We start from the raw sequence: 19,830 nt of genomic DNA on the forward strand, positions 1-19,830 counted from the left end.
ATGGGCCTTATCCAACAAAATGAGTTTTAGTGTGGAAAAAAGCAAAGTTTTACATTTAGGCAGGAAAATCAAAAGTTTAAGTACAGATTAGGCGAGACCTGGCTCAAGAACAGCAACTGTGAGAGGGACCTTGGAGTCCTAGTGGCTGATCACTTGACTATGAGCCAGCAGTGTGCAACAGCAGCCAAAAAAGCTAATACAATCCTGGGTTGTATAAATAGAGGCACAGAATCAAGATCATGTGAAGTATTAGTACCGCTTTATAAAGCCCTAGTAAGCCCACACCTGGAATACTGCAACCAGTTTTGGTCACCATACTACAAAAAAGATGTTGAGACCTTGGAAAAGGTTCAAAGAAGAGCAAATAAAATGATCAAAGGCCTGGAGACTAAAACATATGAAGAACGGTTGCAGGACTTGGGTTTGGCTAGTCTAAAGAAAAGAAAGAACAGAGGCGACAAGATAGCAGTATTCCAGTATTTAAAGGCTGTCACAAAGAAGATGGGATGAAACTATTCTCCAAAGCACCAGAAGGGAAGACAAGAAACAATGGTTGGAAACTGACCAAAGAGAGAAGCAACCTGGAATTAAGGAGAAACTTCCTAACAACAAGGACAAATAACCAGTGGAACAGCTTGCCTTCAGAAATCGTGGGCACTCCATCACTGGAGATTTTTAAGAAGAGACTAGACAGTCACTTGTTTGAAATGGTATAGGTCCGTGGTGGTGAACCTATGGCACACATGAAACAGGTGGCACACAGAGCCATCTCTGTGATCACACATGCCATTGCCCCAGTCCTAGGCTTTCAGCTGGGTTTTATAAAACCTTTTCGCTTTAGACCTCTGCCGTCGTGTGCAAAAAAAAATGATTCAATCAATCAATCAATTTCAACTTCTCGTGGAAAAAAAAAATCTTGCAAAGTTGGAATTGATTGATTGAACTTTTTAGTCCCAGTCTGCCGTTACCACTGCAGCCACGCCCACCTAATAGGCCACAGCCACCCAATGGGCCACAGCCACCCAATGGGCCACAGCCACCCAATGGGCCACACCACCCAGCACCTGATGAGTACACTTTGGGCACTCAGTCTCTAAAAGTCTCTGCCATCATTGGTATAGGTTCTCCTGCTCAAGCAGGGGGCTGGACTAGAAGATCCAAGATCCCTTCCAGTTCTATTCTATTCTATTCTATTCTATTCTATTCTATTCTATTCTATTCTATTCTATTCTATTCTAGGTCATGATTGACTCACAGGTGTTTTGTTTTTTTCAAAAAGCAACTGGACTATGTGTTTTCTTGAGGAAGAAATGTTTTTTCCTTGAAGACAACATTTTGCTTTTCCTTCAGGAAGTTTCATCAGTTCTGGATGAGAAGTGAAATATCTTCTTTAAGGGAAAAAAAATTTCTTCCTCAAGAAAAAACATAATCCAGTTGCCTTTGGGGGGAAAAAAGCATCTTTGAGATGCTTGAGGGAGTCATTTCTCATTTTTCTGTTGAAAAAGCCATGCATTGGACAATCCTATAAACAAATGGCATAAGATTTTAAAAATCAAGATTGCGCATGGGAGAAATAATCATGTTGAGACTTATGATATAATTTTCATGTCAATTTTTCCACAGTCTACCTGGATTTTGAAGAAAAAGAAAATAAAATTTCCTTTAAAATATAATTATTTCAAAATCAGCCTGTGAAGACTTTGGACAAAAGTAGTGAGATTCTTCTCTGTAATAATGAAATACTGTTCAGCAGTGTTAATAGTGCCACAAATTATATTTTCACCATATTGTCATTCTAAACTCACATGTCAAGTTCCCTGGTATGTAAGAATAAAATAAAAATAAACTGAAGTAAGCACAAATAATTAAAAATTACAGAAAACACAGGTTTTAAGAGAGCTTTAGAAAAGTATCAAGTAGCAACACCTTGTGGACTTCAACAGATATGAATTCATTCTGTAACTCCAATAAGCCTATATAAAACCGGTGTGTTTATAAAATAACACTCCAGTTTTAACTGTATTTAGTTATATAATTGTAATCGATCAATAAAACTATATGTGCAAACGAAATTTTAAGAAAACTATCTCCGTGTAAATTTGAATTCATTCCTATTGAACAGATTCATTTTAAATTGTTAGGATTTTTTCACCCAAGTGGCTGTAAGAACTGCTTAATTAAGACTGCTTTACAGATTAATACGTGCATTTTATCTATCCAGCCAATAGCTGCTCTTTTTCATGCCTCACCGCAAGTTTCTTCACGAGCTGCTTTCCATCATCTTCAAGCAATGCAAGGAAAGCACTCCAAATTTTAGCGCGGGTTATCTCTGGCTAGTTATTGGCTGCTTTTGAGGGGCTCCCATAGCGTACTTTGTAGGAGAAAGACTTGGCAGTCAAAATTTAGGAAGAGTCTGATAGCAGTTTTTCCGACTAACATGTGTCATTATCAGCTGCATTAAAGTGGGTGTTTTGGCAACCGATGGCAACCTCCACCGATGGCGATCTTCCTTGTCATAGAAACAGCAGGAGACTTTTGGCTCTTCGGAAAAGGATCGTAGGTCTTGTTATGGGAAACAGGTATGTCTACATGTTTTCGTCCCTCGGCATGAAACGCTATCAACGATCAGAAACATTCATTTACAGTCCAGGGGTGGGGAACTATGGCCCCTTTATGACTTGTGGACTTCAACTCCCAGAATTCCTGAGCCAGCATGGCTGGCTCAGGAATTCTGGGAGTTGAAGTCCACAAGTCATAAAGGGGCCATAGTTCCCCAGCCTCTGATTTACATCCACGCCCACATCCACAGTCCGTTTAAGAAGGGAATAGTGATTACGTGACTAGAGCGTCCGGGCGGATCAAGGACTTCCGGGCCAGGAAGGGTACGATCCTTCCAAAAAATGGCGCCGTTCAATCAATTCTTCAGGTGAGAGTTGCCGTTGTGATATTTTTAAAGAGTAACAAATGTATCGCGGTATTTAATTTGCCAGATTCCATTCCTATCATCAAATGCGAGGACTACCTACTTGAAACTGCCGAGGTAGCGTTTTAATCGTGAAGCGGAAACTGCAGGGAAACCTCTCATAGTCTGATTTATTCGCCCAGCTGTATATAGGTGTTGTAGGGCGTTTTGCATTTTTCTTCTAAAAGCTAAAAATTGATGCGAAAGAGACTTAAGCCAATAAGTGCAACCTACTGCTCAAAGAAAGGCAAAATGGTACGCCAAGTTGCTTCGTGCTCCTTTTTTTTATTCTTCAACTGTATGAATTTGGCAGATCAGCCTTTTGCCTCTTTTCCACTGAAAGGCGTACCATTTTACCGAGATGCTCCCACCATTGAGAACAGAGGATCTCGATTCAAGAGTAAGTAGCAATCACAGTGATAGATCTGCATGTCAGTCAACCTGTCTTGCATAAACCTCTCAGATACCCTTATTAGAGAATGCCTTGAAATCGAATCCTTTCCATTGTGAACACAAACGAGCAAGTCGATATCATCATTTATTTTGGTGTTGTGGTGAAGGTGCTGGGCCAGAAAACTAGGAAGCTGTAGTTCTAGGCCTCCTTTCTGCATGAAAGCTGGCTGGGTGACGACCAATTACTTTTCCGCAGCCCAGCTCACTTGACAAAATGTTGTGGGGAAAATAGGAAGTGGGAGTATTAGGATGTTCATAGCCTTTTGAGATAATAATCTCAATCTCTTGATGCTATATTTAAACATACACAGACCTGAAAAGCCCATTCTCTTGTCACAGCTACATTGCTGAATACATATAAAAGCTGTAGACCAACTCTACAGGTAGCCCTTACATAGTACAGTAGATGGTTTCTTGATAAAAAATATATTATGCAGTATGGTTGAACCTATAAAATCTGTGGATATGTACTGGTTTTGAAAGCTGGCTAAAATAAAGAGTTGCCACTGATCTTCTCCATCTGTGTAGGAGAATACCCCTTTATGATAACTGGTGAGATAACAAATACATTTCTTAATAGGGGATCAAATAAAATGATTTTCTTTTTCTACCTTTTTTGTAAAATTTATGTTCTGCTCTGTGGATGGTGTTCTTGCACTTTGGCCCTCACGGCTGATTTATTTAAACAGATGACAGCATTAATGTATGTTATTAATGAGAATACAATCATTTCAAGCATTGTTTATCTTTTCTAAGTTTCTGAATAGTTTCCAGAGCTCCGTACGGCATGTTAAGGCTATATTTCAATGTTCCATCTTTTTTTTCCCCTCCAGATTGCTCTATTCATTGTTTATACCTGCCATGATATTAAGTGGAGGTTTATTTCTCTGTCTGTTGCTTCTACTCTGTGGTTTACGATTCTGGCTTCAACGACGGAGAAATCTGCTAATGTCTCCAGGGAATGATGGGAAAAGGCCTCTTGTAGTTGCATTTTTCCATCCATATTGTAATGCTGGTGGTGGTGGAGAAAGAGTGCTATGGTGTGCTTTGAGAGCTTTACAGAAAAAGTAAGTAAACACATTTTCATGCTTAGCTGTATTATTGTATCTTTTGTATTTGGAGCCTATCTTCTGGATTATTGGCTATTCCTGCCAGCTTGGTGTCATCTGCAAATTTGATGAGTTCCCCTTCTAGCCCCTTGTCTAAATCATTGATGAAGATATTGAAGAATACTGATAAAGATATTGAAGAGTAGTTCAGTTTTGAATCAAATGTATATAATTAACTAGACAACTCACACTCTGTTGGGTCATTGTTTCAAACACATTTCCTTACCTAAATAGAGAAATAGAACAACCAAGGGCAGGCAAAAAAAACCAGTGGGTGTAAAAGTGACTTCTGACTTCTTGTGGGAATCTGGCAGGGAGCATTGGAAATCCCCTCCCCTCCAGGCAACTAAATGACTGATGCTAGATGGGAGAGGGAACAAGGGATTGTGAGCTGGTTGGGAAACTGTCACAGAACATTGAAAATGAAGATCATGTGACCGCAACAGCAATGCAGTAGCAGCACTGAAGCAGCCAAAACTTCCCCAAATTTCATTCCCTTGAGAGTCACAGGTCCCAGATTTTGGACACAATTTGTAAGTTAGCCCATTTGAGGTACCTTGATTAAAAACTGGTTGCCCTATTGCTGTCCCAGCCCAACACTAAGTTCATTGCCTCGTGTGCCCATGCCCAACACTGAAGTAGAAATTGAAAACAAAAGTTTATTTTGAGTGACAATGGGAAATCTCCCTCAAAGCTGTTGTAACCCATCAATGTCCCATGATGGCTTTTATACAGCAATTACCATTATTTCACCCAGTTAAAGGTCACGACAATGAACATTTTAGTAGTATATCACATGAGGCCATTCTCAGACAACAGTGAATACATTTAAGGAAAAACCCTAAGACCATGCTTAGGTATACATTGTCACAAACCTAATTTAGAATTTATTTTAACATATATGATTAAAATATAATTTAGAACATACACACTTACAAACATTTGTCTGTCTGTCTCTATCCCTTTTGTGAGGTGGGCCTTATAAAAACTTGTGTGATGCCCTAAAATGGATTGGAGCTGATATAGCATATAATTTCTTCTTAAGAAACCAACTATAGAACTATGCTATGGAGGGTAGTGTGACAGTATAATTAATCATATTTCCTCATTTAAAAGATTTGTAAATAAAAAGACTAGCAATCAACAAGGGATTTTTGTAGCTGGGAGCTACTTAGATTAATTACTCATAACTTCATTCATGTAGTCCCTTCATTTGTTAATTTTTTTGGAGGGGGGAGCTTCTCCAGAGCTTGATAGGGAAAGCTGTTGGGAGTGACTTTTAAATATCCAGGTATTATATAGCATTAAGCTGTGGATTTAAAATTGGCCAAAAAGAGAACAAAATGTTGTCTGCATCTGAAATATTTTAATAGGAAAACTTTATTTCCAGGTACAAGGATGCCTCCTATATTGTCTACACGGGTGATACTGGTGCTACAGCTGAGAATATTCTTGAAGGTGCATACAGGCGATTCAACATCAGACTGAAATATCCTGTGAAGTTCGTGTTCTTGAATAGGCGCCACTTAGTAGAAGCTTCCTGTTATCCATATTTCACTCTGTTGGGTCAGAGCTTAGGATCTCTGTTTCTTGGCTGGGAAGCTCTTACAAAGTGTATCCCAGATATTTACATTGACTCCATGGGTTATGCATTCACACTTCCTCTCTTTAAATATCTGGGAGGTTGCAGAATAGGATGTTATGTTCACTATCCTACAATCAGTACTGATATGCTTTCCGTGGTCAGAAATCAGCATGCGCAATTTAATAATGCAGCCATTATCACAAAAAATCCCCTTTTAAGTAAAATGAAACTTGTATATTATTACTTTTTTGCGTCCGTATATGGGTTAGTTGGTTCTTGTAGTGACACTGTCATGGTTAATTCTACATGGACTCTCAATCACATTCTTTCCCTCTGGAGGTGTAGCGACCGCACAAGCATTGTGTATCCACCTTGTGATGTACAGACTTTCCTGGATATTCCACTACAAGAAGAAAGCAGGATTATAAAACCAACAATTGTTTCTATAAGCCAATTCAGGCCAGAGAAAGACCACTCCCTGCAGATTAGAGCCTTTGCTAAATTGTTGGCAAAAACTGAAGGACAGCAACTATTGCCAAAGCTTATTTTGATTGGGGGCTGTCGTAACCTAGAAGATAACCAGCGTGTAGATGAACTTAAGAAGCTCTGTCTAGAGTTAGGCATTGAAAAAAAGGTGGAATTCAAAATTAATATTCCATTCGAAGAACTAAAGAGGCATCTGGCTGATGCAACTATTGGGCTTCACACCATGTGGAATGAACATTTTGGAATTGGTAGGTATTTTTGTGTCTGTTCTATAAACTGCTACTTAGAAAATTTTGGTCAGTAAAATAGATTGTGTAATTAAGATTTAATTTGCATTTTCAGATCAATATGGCATACTCTCCTCAATATTACCTCAAATTGACATGGTGATTCACTATACTGCCTGACCTAAAATGGTCCTTGTATATAAACTGCCATGAATACTTGCTATTAATAACCAGATACTGTATTCTCATCAAGATTTTATGTGATTATCTCAGGTTTTCTCTCTTCACTCATAGTCCTAAAAAGTAGCAAATAATACTTGTTATGATTCACATAATGTCATAAACATTATACATGATTAACTCTGAAATTTGTTTAATATTTTTGATATTCATGGCCAAATTGTCAGCTCTCTTAAATACTGAAACTGAATACTTAGGAATTTTAAATAAGACATAAAGACCAACAAGTAAGAGGCAATTGTTCCAGAAACCCATAACAGTGAAATGTTTGATAGGAGAGGTACACTAGTATGCTGCAACATATTGAATATTTCTCTGAAATTTATTTAATAGTATCTATAGCCTGCCCCAATTGTGCAAACTGAGAAGTAACCAATATTAGATCAGTTCAGTATATAAACACAATGTTCATATAAGAATACATCCAGTACATTTGAATTGAACTCAGGCTTATTAGCAACCAATAGTAGGGCCTCAAAATAGTGTTACTCCGCCCTACCAAGTTCTTCTACTCAATCTAGACACTACAGTACATTCTGTATCTCTTGTAGCTTCTGCGTTGTCTTCAAAGGTACAGAGTGCAGGATTTACTGTTGCCACAGCATTGTTCTTCAGATAGGACTGTAAATGTTGCCAAAGCTGGATAAAGCTTCTTTTGTCCATGGTCTCCCCTTACTGTTGAAGCAAGAGCTGCCAGTCAAGGAGACATGTCTTTAAATTTCCTCTGAGTAATTTACTTGGATTTTGTGACTGCAGGATCAGGACTTGAATCTTAGGACAAACAGAAATGTACTCTGATGACTATTTTTTAGAAAGCATTCTTTACCTGGCTGTTTTCAAATTTGCACCACTTTTCTGGTGCAAGAGGGACATGTGCTACTTTAAAATCAGAAAAAATAGGAGTCTAAATTGTGCCTTTTCTTTTCTATGCAAAGTTGCAATAAAGAATGGCATTCTTGATTAAGAAAGAATGAAAGAACCACAGTATTAACAGCAATCTGTTCTATGTCTTATAGGAATTGTTGAATGTATGGCAGCTGGCACAATTATTCTTGCTCACAATTCTGGAGGCCCAAAATTAGATATTGTGGTACCCTATGAAAGAAATACTACTGGATTTCTAGCAGAAGATGAAGATGGCTATGCAGACTCTATGGCTCATATCTTTTCATTATCTCCTGCCAAAAAGCTGCAGATCAGACAAAGTGCTCGTGAATCTGTGAAGAGGTTTGCTGATCAAGAATTTGAGAAAACATTCCTATTATCTGTAGAGCAGCTATTTAAATAAATTATTTTGCTTATAAATATATGACATACTTGAGTTATTATGGCACTACAAATTATACATGTTCTACATTTCTATAGTGCAATAAAGATTTTAATCTTTAAATACTGAAGATATCCTGATAGAGCACATTTCTTTGACAGATTTTTATTTTATAATGTCATAGTATTTAAGGTCCCACTTAATCTTCCAAAAATTATCACAAAATATCCAATGTTCAATAGTGATTACCTAATTCTTGTCATAATAGCATTGAACATACCTTTTAATGAATTAATTGTATAAAGTCTTAAATCTATTTCATCATTTTAATTCTTCCCATAATCTATTCTATATAATTCATCCAAGATTGAATACCTAAAACTTCATTACAGATCAACAGTCAAAATAATGTTTATTGAAAAATGTGTCCTTTGAAACCATCCAAATTGTACATTATCTGAAGCTGTCAGATAGCATATATGATAATGACCTCAGAAAAATCAATTTATATATGTTTTGGTTTTTTTTAAAGGATTGCTGAGGCATATAGAACTGAATTCCCCACTTATAAAATTAGTACATTCAACGAAATTAGGTTAAAATAATCTTAACTTTTGCTGTCATACTGAGATATATTTCTTCCATTGGAGAATTCAAATACTTAAGCTCCCTCGCCAACAAAAGAAGTAGTCCAGCCCAGATCCAGGTTTACCATTTTATTGAGAATTAGATCTAGATTAAGTTAAGATCTGTTTTCATCCAAAAAATGAAACGTGATGAGTAGTGAAGCTCTATATTTATTGGTGTTATAAATTTGGTTATTGAGGTGCATCCTTGAAAGTATCTCTAAACTGACAGTTTATTAATGGCAAAGAAATATATACAAACCAAGAGAGAGAAGAATTCCAGCTCTAGAGATTTTTACTTTGGTATGCTAGGCTACTGTGTAAAATTTATAACGAAAATATTAAGCACCCACTTTCTAAACTCTGGTCTTAACATGTATACAATTGGTTATTATTAATTCTTAAGTATTTATTACCCAAGAATGTGTTAACTGATTGCACTTTGTTTTTCTCCAGCCAAGTCATTATTATTTTCCAAACTCTCATTAGATTTACTAAATTTGCTACCGTCTGTAGATTGTTTTTGTTGTTCCAGGTTTGCCGATTCAACTGGACTTTTTGAAATTTCCTCCTCTAGAGATGTTACCACATTTTCTAAAGATTCCACTAGCTCATCTCTCAGTTCATCTTCAGATTCTTCAAAGTTTCTGGACAAGACAAAAAAATAGTGTTTAATTTTATTAAATTATCAAAACACGACGTTTACAAAGAGGGTAGCACTTCATAAGATCTATATAACAGGCTTTATTGAATGCAGAATCTGAAAGGATTATGATTTGGGCAGAATTGTCAAAATGATATTTATACAAAGACATGCACTAATAGATCCATTCAATAAACAATATCACATCTCTATAGCAGTCTATTATTGGTGTATATATTTGAATCCATTGTAAATAGAAAACTAGAGTGATACAGTGTCACTGTGAGGGCCTTTAGTTATCCAAATTCATAGCTCCATACAATTCCACCCAACTAATAAACAATGGGCATGCAGTGTTATCTTAGTGGAATTTATTATCTAGATGAATTATCTATGTGCAGTGTACTGTTTTATAAGCCCATTCATACAATTAATTTTGAATGCTGCAGTTGGGAATTGATTAGATAACTGTAAAATGTAACCCATCGCAACAGCTTACTAATCACTCATATTTTGATTCAATCATCAATTTATTCATCCTCAGTTAAACTTATATTAAAACATGAGTTCAGTTGTGGGTGGGCTGATAGAACTTGTTTCTGATTGGCAGTATTTTAATTTATTGTTTTGTTTCAATACATGTATTTGACATGATTGTCATTCTCAGCTTTTGTGTACAGATATTAAAATCTAGGCTGTTAGTTAAAAAATGTGTGCTGAACAAAAGATTGTATGAACAACTTTTCAAAGGGCCAAGTTATACATCCAGCTGTTGTAATAACTTACGTATCTTCATCATCCGAACTTGGATCAAGTTTACTTTCATCTGGGTTAGCAGCCAAATTAACATCTGGAGCATCTTTAGTAGATTCTGGAATCTCATGATTTATTGTTTCTTCTGAAAGAATAGTATTTTCATTTCATAGTGTTGTCATATACCAAGCTTCATATATCATTTCATGAAATGTACCAAGATAGCTTGAACTACTACCAAATATATATTGTATTAAAAATAAAAGTTCTATAGAGTAGGATGGAGGACTGCTTTCATATTCACAAGTCTATACTAATTTTATATAAATGTACTCCTTATTTCATCTTATTCTTGCTTTGCTAAAATATTATGTGCTTAAATTTGATTTGTTGAATATCCCACAACTGACTAAACAATAAATCATGGTTTATATAATTTACAAGCTAAAGTGGCAGAGCTCACACACTACACTTAAAACCAAACATTATGGCTTAAGTTGACAAGTGAATCCAATTGATGCGTAAATTGGCAGTTTTACCTTTAACTTTGAATGTAATATTTCCATTGCTGACCTGTCAGGACTGACTCTGCTTAATTAAAACTTGTTGTCCCTAAACAAAAGGTCTTAGCTTTTAACGGGAAAATATTTGATATATTCATATTTGACTTAGTGTTTTAACATCTATCTAGGCTGTATTTAGTAAGCTATTAAAATTGTTTGTCAACACAGTATAGACATTAGCTTCTATTTTCTGCCATTTGCTATCTCCAAAAAATAGTGAAAGTGACTGTGTTGTTCATTGGTTACATAAGAGTCTTAAAATTCCTAACCAATTTTAATGATTCGTCCATTTATTCCATTTAGTATAACTATCTAATTACTTAGAAACAAGCATCAATAGCTTCCATGGAACTTAACTCCCAGAAAAAGTGAGATGAAAAATTAAAAAGATGTTATCAACAAAATATCTTTTTTCTAAAAGGTATTTTTTTAAGTAAATTAATTATATGGCCTAATGATTGGTGATTCACTCTCCTGCATATATAAAAAATCCCATCATTCTAATAGAATGCAAAAATCTATAAGAAAATAAGACTGCTGCCTCATGTAAAAACTCAAATAAATATTGCTGGTTTAAAGTTACATCATCATTGTAATTAATATAATTGTGTGTACATACATACATACATACATATATACATACATATATATATATATGAAGTGTATGTGTGTATTGTTGCTTACAAGCAGGCAAATGATTTTGATTTCATTTTTATTAAATGACTTTTATAATTTTTGCATGCACATAACATTTAGAAATTACTTTTACAGTATTTAGATACATTCCTGTCATATTTTTAATTAATTTAATTCTTTATATTTATTCCTCCTATCCTCTTAGAATAACCTCTCTTAGGATGAGGGTTATGCACATTTACTTCGCTGTGCACAACCTTCCTCTTTCCTTCTTGGAATATTCCAAATATATTCTTTATAATCCCCTAGCCTAGGACATTACAGCAGAAATTGGGGAAGTGAGGAAATAATGGAAGAAGTATCTATTCCACTTTTCCACCTATACATGGACACCAGTGGATACAAATCTTAGATGCCACTCTAGTTTTAGTCTAGTTCAACCTGTTGTGCAGAGATATCCTTATTTATTGCACTAATTGTTAAATAAAAATTCAACATTAACTTCAAATAATAAAAGATGCAAAAAAACAACTTACTATGTTCTTCAGTTTGGCACAAGGTGTCACTGGTACATTCTGCTTCTGCTAACATATTCATTAGAGTACTTGGTAATCTTGGGCTCCATTTTTTCCTAATTTCAGGGAACTCAGATTGTATTTCATTTACCTGGCCAGCTGAGGGGAAAAAAATATTACCTTCCTTATACAGGTAATCCTTGACAGGTATACAACGCTGAAAAAAGTTACTTATGATGATTTTCACACTTACAATCATTACAGCATCCCTGTGGTCACCTGATAAAAATTTGGACACTTAGCAACTGGCATATATTTATGATGGTTGCAGTGTTCCAGTGTCACGTGATCACAAGCAAAGTCAATGGGGTAGCCAGATTTACCTCACAACCATGTTACTAACTTAACAACTGCAGTGATTTACTTTACAATTGTGAGAAGTATGGTCATAAAAATGGGGTAGAATTCACTTAGCAACTGTCTTAGCAATGGAAATTTTGGGCTCAGTTGTGGTCATAAGTTAAGGACCACCTGTATTTTGATAAAAATATTAATATAGATTTGATCCTCTTTGTGATCCACTTCCATTTTTCTCCCATCTCTCCCTTTTTTCAATCCTGGAAGTTACTGAATTATCCTCCAATCAAAATTACCTGTCCTAACTTAACAATGATCACTTATGTTATGATTGGTTTTGGGTTCTAGAGATTCTGAAAATTGGCCACCCTTCCCCCTCAATTTTAGTTTAAAGCCCTCCTGATGAGTTGGGCCAGTCTTTTTCCGAGTATATTTTCCCCTGTTTTCGTGAGGTGCAGCCCATCCCTTGCCAAGAGTCCTTCGTGTAGGAAATGCAGTCCAGATGACAGATTCAAAATTACTTATGATCCAGTCTTGAAGTTATAACTGTCATAACCTCCCCTTATGATCACATGATCGCATTTCGGATACTTGGCAGCCAGCTTGTATTTATGACCGGTTGCTGTGTCCCACAGTCATCTGACTAATTTGCAATATTTTGCTGGATCTGCTTAATGATCAAGTGGTTTACTTCACTATGTGATTCCTTTAAAGGCTACAGTGATTTGCTTTATGACCATTGTAAAAACAGACAAAACTGAGTCTGCTCACATGGTGACCTGCTTAATGTTGAGACTCTAGAAAAAGTACAGAGAAGAGCAACAAAGATGATTAGGGGACTGGAGGCTAAAACATATAAGGAACGGTTGCTAGAATTGGGTATGTCTAGTTTAAGGGGGGACATGATAGCAGTGTTCCAATATCTCAGGGGCTGCCACAGAGAAGAGGGAGTCAAGCTATTCTCCAAAGCGCCTGAAGGCAGGACAAGAAGCAACGGATGGAAACTAACCAAGGAGAGAAGCAACCTAAAACTAAGGAGAAACTTCCTGACAGCTAGAACAATTAACCAGTGGAACAACCTGCCTCCAGGAGTGGTGAATGCTCCAACACTGGAAGTTTTTAAGAAGAGGCTGGCAGCCATTTGTCCGAAATGGTATAGGGTTTCCTGCCTGAGCAGGGGGTTGGACTAGATGACCTCCAAGGTCCCTTCCCACTTTATTATTATTATTATTTGTAGTGAACATTAATTTGTTGATGGGACAAAACCAATTATCTAGGCAGTGCAGAATCACACTGATAGTTCAAGAAGCCATGTGTAGAATAATGCACAACAACACTGGAGACAGAAGTACTAGTGACGTCAGCCATTTCGTGTTGTGCAGAATTGTTGGGCCCTGGACCGGATTCAGTGTCTCCTTGCACCAGGAGGAGGACTCTCAAAGAGGAGTTATGTCTAGAATGCTGAAATACTATAAATTCTATTTCAATCATAGAAATATTCTGCCTGGAGGAACAATTTGTAATAACTTTCTCTCTCGTTGGAGCTCTTAGTCATCCTTTCCATATTGTTCGACAGAATTCCACAAATCTTTGTAACGGATGTTTGGGAGAGCAAAGGTGCTCCTGGAAAAGTAGGAGGTAGATAAACTGTTTTACTTCTCCTCTTTGCCAGTGAGAAAAGGATACTTTTATCACTGAGTGACAAATTTCATACTTTTATGCTTGTTCTCATGGGTACTCTATCAGAGCTATTATCAAACTATTTTTTCCTAAATTAGTTTGTATCATTATTAGACTGTATTGTCTGCTTTTGTGCTTTAGTTTGACTATAAAGTGGGCAGAATATGATGTAATAAAATATTGTTTTATATTTTTTGGATTATATTTTTGAAGCAATAGAATTAAAAAAGCAAACATATTGAGTTGGGAATAATCAGGAAACACAATGACCATGTTGTCAATATCGTTTTTAAAGGATGCCTTACTTTATAGAAAGGCACTTAAGACTTATATACCGCTTCACAGTGCTTTACTCTCTGAGCAGTTTACAGAATAACAACAACAACAACAACAACAATAAAGTTGGAAGGGACCTTGGAGGTCATCTAGTCCAACCCCCTGCTCAGGCAGGAAACCCTATACCATTTCGGATAAATGATTGTCCGGTCTCTTCTTAAAAACTTCCAGTGGCAAGGAGCATTCACCGCTTCTGGAGGCAGGTTGTTCCATTGGTTAATTGTTCTGTCAGGAAGTTTTTCCTTAGTTCTAAGTTGCTTCTCTCCTTGGTTAGTTTCCACCCGTTGCTTCTTGTCCTGCCTTCAGGGGCTTTGGAAAACACCTTGACTCCCTCTTCTTTGTGGCAACCCCTGAGATATTGGAACCCTGCTATCATGTCCCCCCTCGTCCTTCTCTTCATTAAACTAGAGATACCCAATTCCTGCAACCGTTCCTTATATGTTTTACCCTCCAGTCCCCTAATCATCTTTGTTGCTCTTCTCTGTACTCTTTCTAGAGTCTATATTGCCCTCAACAATCTGGCTCCTCATTTTATTCAGAAGGATGGAAGGCTGAGTCAACCTTGAGCTCTATCAGGATCAAGCTGCTGGCAGTCGGCAGAGTTAGCCTACAATACTGCATGTATGCAATACTGTGCCACCACAACTCTTATAACTTGACAACTACTGAAATAATAGTTCAGATCAGAATGGAAACCTAAGGTCCGCTGCATAACAAATAAATTCTATTTAAAACAAAGCAAAATATTTCAAAAAGGTCACCTTCCTCCATAATATTCTGTACAGATGTGGTATCTACATTTTCTAAGAAATTCAATAGTGTCTGTGGAGTTGCGATTCGCCAGTGTTTTCTGTCATTTATCGCATCTTCATTGTCAGCTTCTAAGGAGAAAAATCTTTATTATTTTTTCTGAAAGGATATAATATTGATGCTAATTATAGCTTATTCATGCAATTATCTACAGGTAATCCTTGACTTGCAACAGTTTGTTTAATGGCCATTCACAATTATAATGGCACTACAAGTGACTGATGACCGTTTTTCACATTTATGACTGTTGCAGCATCCCATGGTCACATGATCAAAATTCAGCCTGTTAGCAACTGACTCACTTTTATAATGGTTGCTTGGTCCTGGGGTCATGTGATCACCTTTTGTGACCTTCTGACAAGCAGAGTCCAGGGCGAAGCCGGATTCATTTAACAACTGTATTAGTAACAACTGCAGTGATTCACTTAACAGCTGTGGCAAGAAAGGTCGTAAAATGGAGCAAAACTCACTTCGGAAATGTCTCACTTAGCAACATAAAAATGCTCAATTGTGGTCATAAGTCGAGGACTACCTATATTTCATCTAGGACAGGGGTAGGCAACCTTGGCTCTTTTTTTTTTTTTTTTTTATTGAAAATTTTTAAATTTTTACAAAAACAAATCCCCTTCCCATACCCCCCCCAACCCTACCTCACCCCCCTCCTCCCCAACCTCCCAAACCCTCCCCTAGACTTCCCAGAGCTGAATACAGGCTTAATTGAGAAAAAAACTTAAAACACTTTTAAAACCTAAACAAATTTAAATACAATCATCATTCTATATAAACTCCCTCCAAAAACGCAAATTTAAACATTACTTTCTTTGAATATCTATAGCTATAATGTAAAATCTAATTTCTCCCTCTTTCTTTATCCTAATACAAAAAGATAAACATATAAACCTTTGTTGTACCATTAAAACTAAATACTCTTAGAAAACTTAAAGTAAATACATATTTCCTTCAATCTTCATCATCTTCTCACCTATCCAAAAAAAAAAAAAAAACTTAAAAATCCTAAACAAATCTAGACACATTTAGTTAAACAAATTATTTTCTCTTAAAAATATTAATAATAATATTTAAAAGCTTGAAACACTTTTAAATCCTAAACAAATCTAAATACAATCATCATTCTATATAAACTTTCTCCAAAAACACAAATTTAAGCATTACTTTCTTTCCTAAACAAATCTAGACATTTAATTAAGCAAATTATTTTCTCTTAGAAATATTAATAATAATATTTAAAAACCAAATTTAAGCATTACTTGAAACTTAAACAAATTATACTCCCTTCGAAACACAAATTTATTAGAATCCCCTCACTGAAATAAACAAATTATAATCCCTTCAAAACACAGGTTTAAACAATATTATCATTAAAGGTTTAAAACTTAAAACTGAAATATATTATTATCCCAAAACACATATTTAGACATTACATAAGACATTTTCCAAAAACGATATAAGTTTTACTTCTCCCACAATCTCAATAGTAAACTTCTTGTCTAAAGTTCTCATTCAATGTCCATAATTTTCTGTCCAATAACCAGTTGCACCCACTATAAACACAAACTTCTTATCTAAAATTTTCATTCAATATCCATAATCTTCTGTCTAATAGCCAGTTGCATCTACTATAAGCACAATCCATATTGGTCTCTCTTGCCCGCAAGCATCGAAAAAAATGCGTGGAATTCTGCCCTTGAAGATCGCTCCAAAGAGTTTGTAAGTCCTGGTTGACCCACCAGCTCAGGAATCAGTACCTGTGAAACTTCCTCAACCTCCTTCTTCTGTTGGTCTTTCTCTTTACATTTATATGTTACTTTTTCTTTACATTTATATGTTGCACAAGTCTCAGGGACCGATACCTGTAAAACTTCCTCAGTGAATTCCTCCTTGTGTTGATCTTCACAGTTGTAAGTTGTACAAGTTATCCTCTGCCCGTTCCTCTCTTGTTGGTGCCCCTCAAGCTGAAATTTCCCAATTTCGATTTCAGGCAGCAATTCCACCCTTGAAGATTGCTCCAAAGACTTTGTAGGTCTAACTTCTCCCAGAGCCACCCTTGAAGATTGCTCCAAAAACTTTGTAAATCCAACATCTCCCAGAGATTCAGAGACCGCTGAATATGAAACTTCCTTAACCTTCTTCTGTTGCTGCTTTTCTTTGGAGTTATGTGCTACACAAGTTGTCTTCTGCTCCTCAATCTGGACTTGTTGAGACCTAATAGATGGCGATGCACATACCCCCAGGACCGAAGTATAAAAATCTTTTGCTTGAGAAACAGTATTAAGTCTATGACATGTCCCCAGGTAGTTCACCACCATTCCAGTCGGAACATCCCATCTGAATAGAATTTTTCTCTTTTTAAGTTCATTTGCTAGAAAAGCAAACTCCTTTCTTCTTCTTAAAATTTTAGATGGGATCTCCTTAAAAATTATGACATCTTGTGAAGCAATTTGAAATCTCTTCTTATAATAGGCTTGCACAATTTGATTGCGTAAGGATCTTTTACCAAAGTAAATTACCACATCTCTTGGCAGATTCTTCTGTGCTGCCACCACAGAGTTAACCCTAAATAATTTTTCAATTTCACTAAGTATTCCCTCTTTTTCTTTATTCAAAATCAATGCAAAGTCCTTTGCAACCATTTCTTTCAAATCTTCTTGCAAAGACTCTTCCAGGCCTCTGATTCTTAAGGCATATTCCATTTGTCCATATTGAAGCATAAGAATCTCATTTTCCATTTCTTTTTCCATACTTTCAATTTTCCCCTCCATTATGTCCACTTTTTCAGCTACCTCTTCCACATGGGAGTTCACCTTTTCAAGAACAGAAGCAACTCCTTCTAAAGCCAAAACAAAATCTTGTCTCAAGATCTTATTATTTTCCTCTAAAATCTTTTTCATTTCTGCCCTAATTTGAATTATAACATCTCCCATCATGTTTTGCAAATCCTTCATAGTTATTAGCTGACCCCCAGAAGAGGGTGAAACTGTTGATTTAGAAGCTGTAGAAATCCCTGGACGCTTTGGAGCCATCTTAAAGAAAAACCTTTAGCCCTTCTTAAAAAATTATAAAAATTCCTTCAAAAATCATAACTCCCTCCAAAGAAGGTCATTATAATAAAAAGAAAAAAGGAAAAAAGAAAAAAAAAAAAAAAGGGAAAAGAAAAAGAATTTAAAAAAGCTTTACTCCTTTTTAAAAATTGCAAAAAATTAAACAGAAAAAAGTCCTTCAAAAAAGAGTCATTACAATATAAAGAAGGGAGAAGAAAAAAAAAAAATAATAATAATAATAAATAGAAAAAGTCCGTTCCAAAAAAAAAATACTTAGAGATACCAAAAACAACCATTCCAATCATAAGAAAATAAAAAGGGAAAGGGAAAGGAAAGAAAAAGAAACACCAAAAAGCCTGCCGGTCAGCATTCTAACTTCAAAAAAAAAAAAACACCGAGAGATTTGCCGATCGCCATTTTACTTTCCCTTTCAACAAAGAAAAAAAAAATAAAAAGAGAGAATAAAAATAGAAGCAAGTCTTAAAACTTAAAATCCAAATAAATCAAAGAAAGCAAAAACTAAATCCTCTACTCAGCTCTGTCCGTTTATAAAAAAAAAAACTCACCAGTTCTCTTTAAGCACGGAGGTGTTTGCAGCGGCTCGTTTTGTCCCTGAGGACAAAAACAGCTGGGAAGCGGAGACAAGTCCGAACTCCGTGGGAGCACTCCTTTCACCCCCCCAAAAAAAAACTTGGGGGGTGCAAAAGAGGCTCTACCACTATTCAGACACTCTCTACCCCCCCCCTTTGCCCGGGAGGGGGATTTTGAACCGCTGAACAGCTGGTGTCTGCTGTTCATAGCGGTTCTTACACTTACCCAGGAAAGACGGCTACAAAGTAGCCGCCATCGCGCGCGCAAAATCCACCGGAAGTCAACCTTGGCTCTTTTATGACTCCTGGACTTCAACTCCCAGAATTCCTGAGCCAGCATGGCTCAGCTTGGAAACCTCTCCCTTTCCCCTCAGCATGGCTGGCTCAGGAATTCTGGGAGTTGAAGTCCACGAGTCATAAAAGAGCCAAGGTTGCCTATCCCTGATCTAGGAGGTAATTTTTTTTGCAGAAGTCTTATGATAAAATTTTGTTTAAAAGCCATTATCGTTATGGCTTTTAATAATCAGTATTAAATTTCTCAAAACATTATCAGATGCAGATTGCAGTTCCTGTATGAGCAACATAGAAGTAGACATTCTACAACAGGAAAGTGAGCGTTCTCCAAAATGTATATTTATTAAAAAAACATTTGATAGGGAGAAATGCAACTATTTAATAACAAGAACATGATTATTGACTGACAGATTAATCAAATATCTACATCTGTCCATCTGTCCAAAGAAACTGGCTAGCAAGCCTAACAGAAATTATTATTAGAAACACAAACAAAACCTAAGTTGCAGCCCCTATAAAAAAATAACAGTTTCCCCTACAGCAGTGATGGCGAATCTTTTAGAGACCGAGTGCCTAAACTGCAACCCAAAACCCACTTATTTATCACAAAGTGCCAGGGCCTCATCAGCATTGTAGTGC

General features: G+C 36.3%; 3 protein-coding genes across 13 annotated transcripts in view; 1 reads left to right on the forward strand and 2 right to left on the reverse strand.

The window, feature by feature from the left end:
* Positions 1–2,645, reverse strand: part of LOC120312496 (copper-transporting ATPase 2-like) — a 49,021-nt gene extending 46,376 nt beyond the window's left edge. Inside the window, exon 1 of the mRNA XM_039353268.1 lies at positions 2,250–2,645. The gene's annotated coding sequence lies outside the window, so the exon portion shown is untranslated. The remainder of the gene's footprint in view (positions 1–2,249) is intronic.
* A 153-nt stretch (positions 2,646–2,798) lies between these two features.
* On the forward strand, positions 2,799–8,371 carry ALG11 (ALG11 alpha-1,2-mannosyltransferase). Its single transcript, XM_039353281.1, has 4 exons — positions 2,799–2,926; positions 4,249–4,482; positions 5,915–6,843; positions 8,079–8,371. Exons 1-4 carry the CDS (start codon positions 2,901–2,903, stop codon positions 8,348–8,350), a joined length of 1,461 nt encoding a protein of 486 aa, XP_039209215.1. The 5' UTR covers positions 2,799–2,900; the 3' UTR covers positions 8,351–8,371.
* The window catches only part of NEK5 (NIMA related kinase 5), a 46,838-nt gene continuing 33,861 nt past the window's right edge, over positions 6,854–19,830 (reverse strand). For 8 of the 11 annotated variants that reach the window (XM_039353280.1, XM_039353279.1, XM_039353277.1 and 5 more), the window contains 4 exons: positions 15,200–15,319; positions 12,087–12,224; positions 10,385–10,496; positions 9,031–9,602 (listed from right to left, as the gene is read on the reverse strand). In XM_039353280.1, the coding sequence (XP_039209214.1) occupies positions 9,383–9,602; positions 10,385–10,496; positions 12,087–12,224; positions 15,200–15,319 (590 nt within the window). In that variant the 3' untranslated portion in view covers positions 9,031–9,382. Of the gene's footprint in view, positions 7,834–9,030; positions 9,603–10,384; positions 10,497–12,086; positions 12,225–15,199; positions 15,320–19,830 lie in introns of those variants that run through there. The other 3 variants (XM_039353278.1, XM_039353276.1, XM_039353273.1) reach the window with 2 other exon arrangements.

The sequence above is a fragment of the Crotalus tigris genome, unplaced genomic scaffold (assembly GCF_016545835.1).
Source record: "Crotalus tigris isolate CLP2741 ecotype Arizona unplaced genomic scaffold, ASM1654583v1 scf7180000018510.657491, whole genome shotgun sequence".
Classification (NCBI taxonomy): Eukaryota; Metazoa; Chordata; class Lepidosauria; order Squamata; family Viperidae; genus Crotalus; species Crotalus tigris.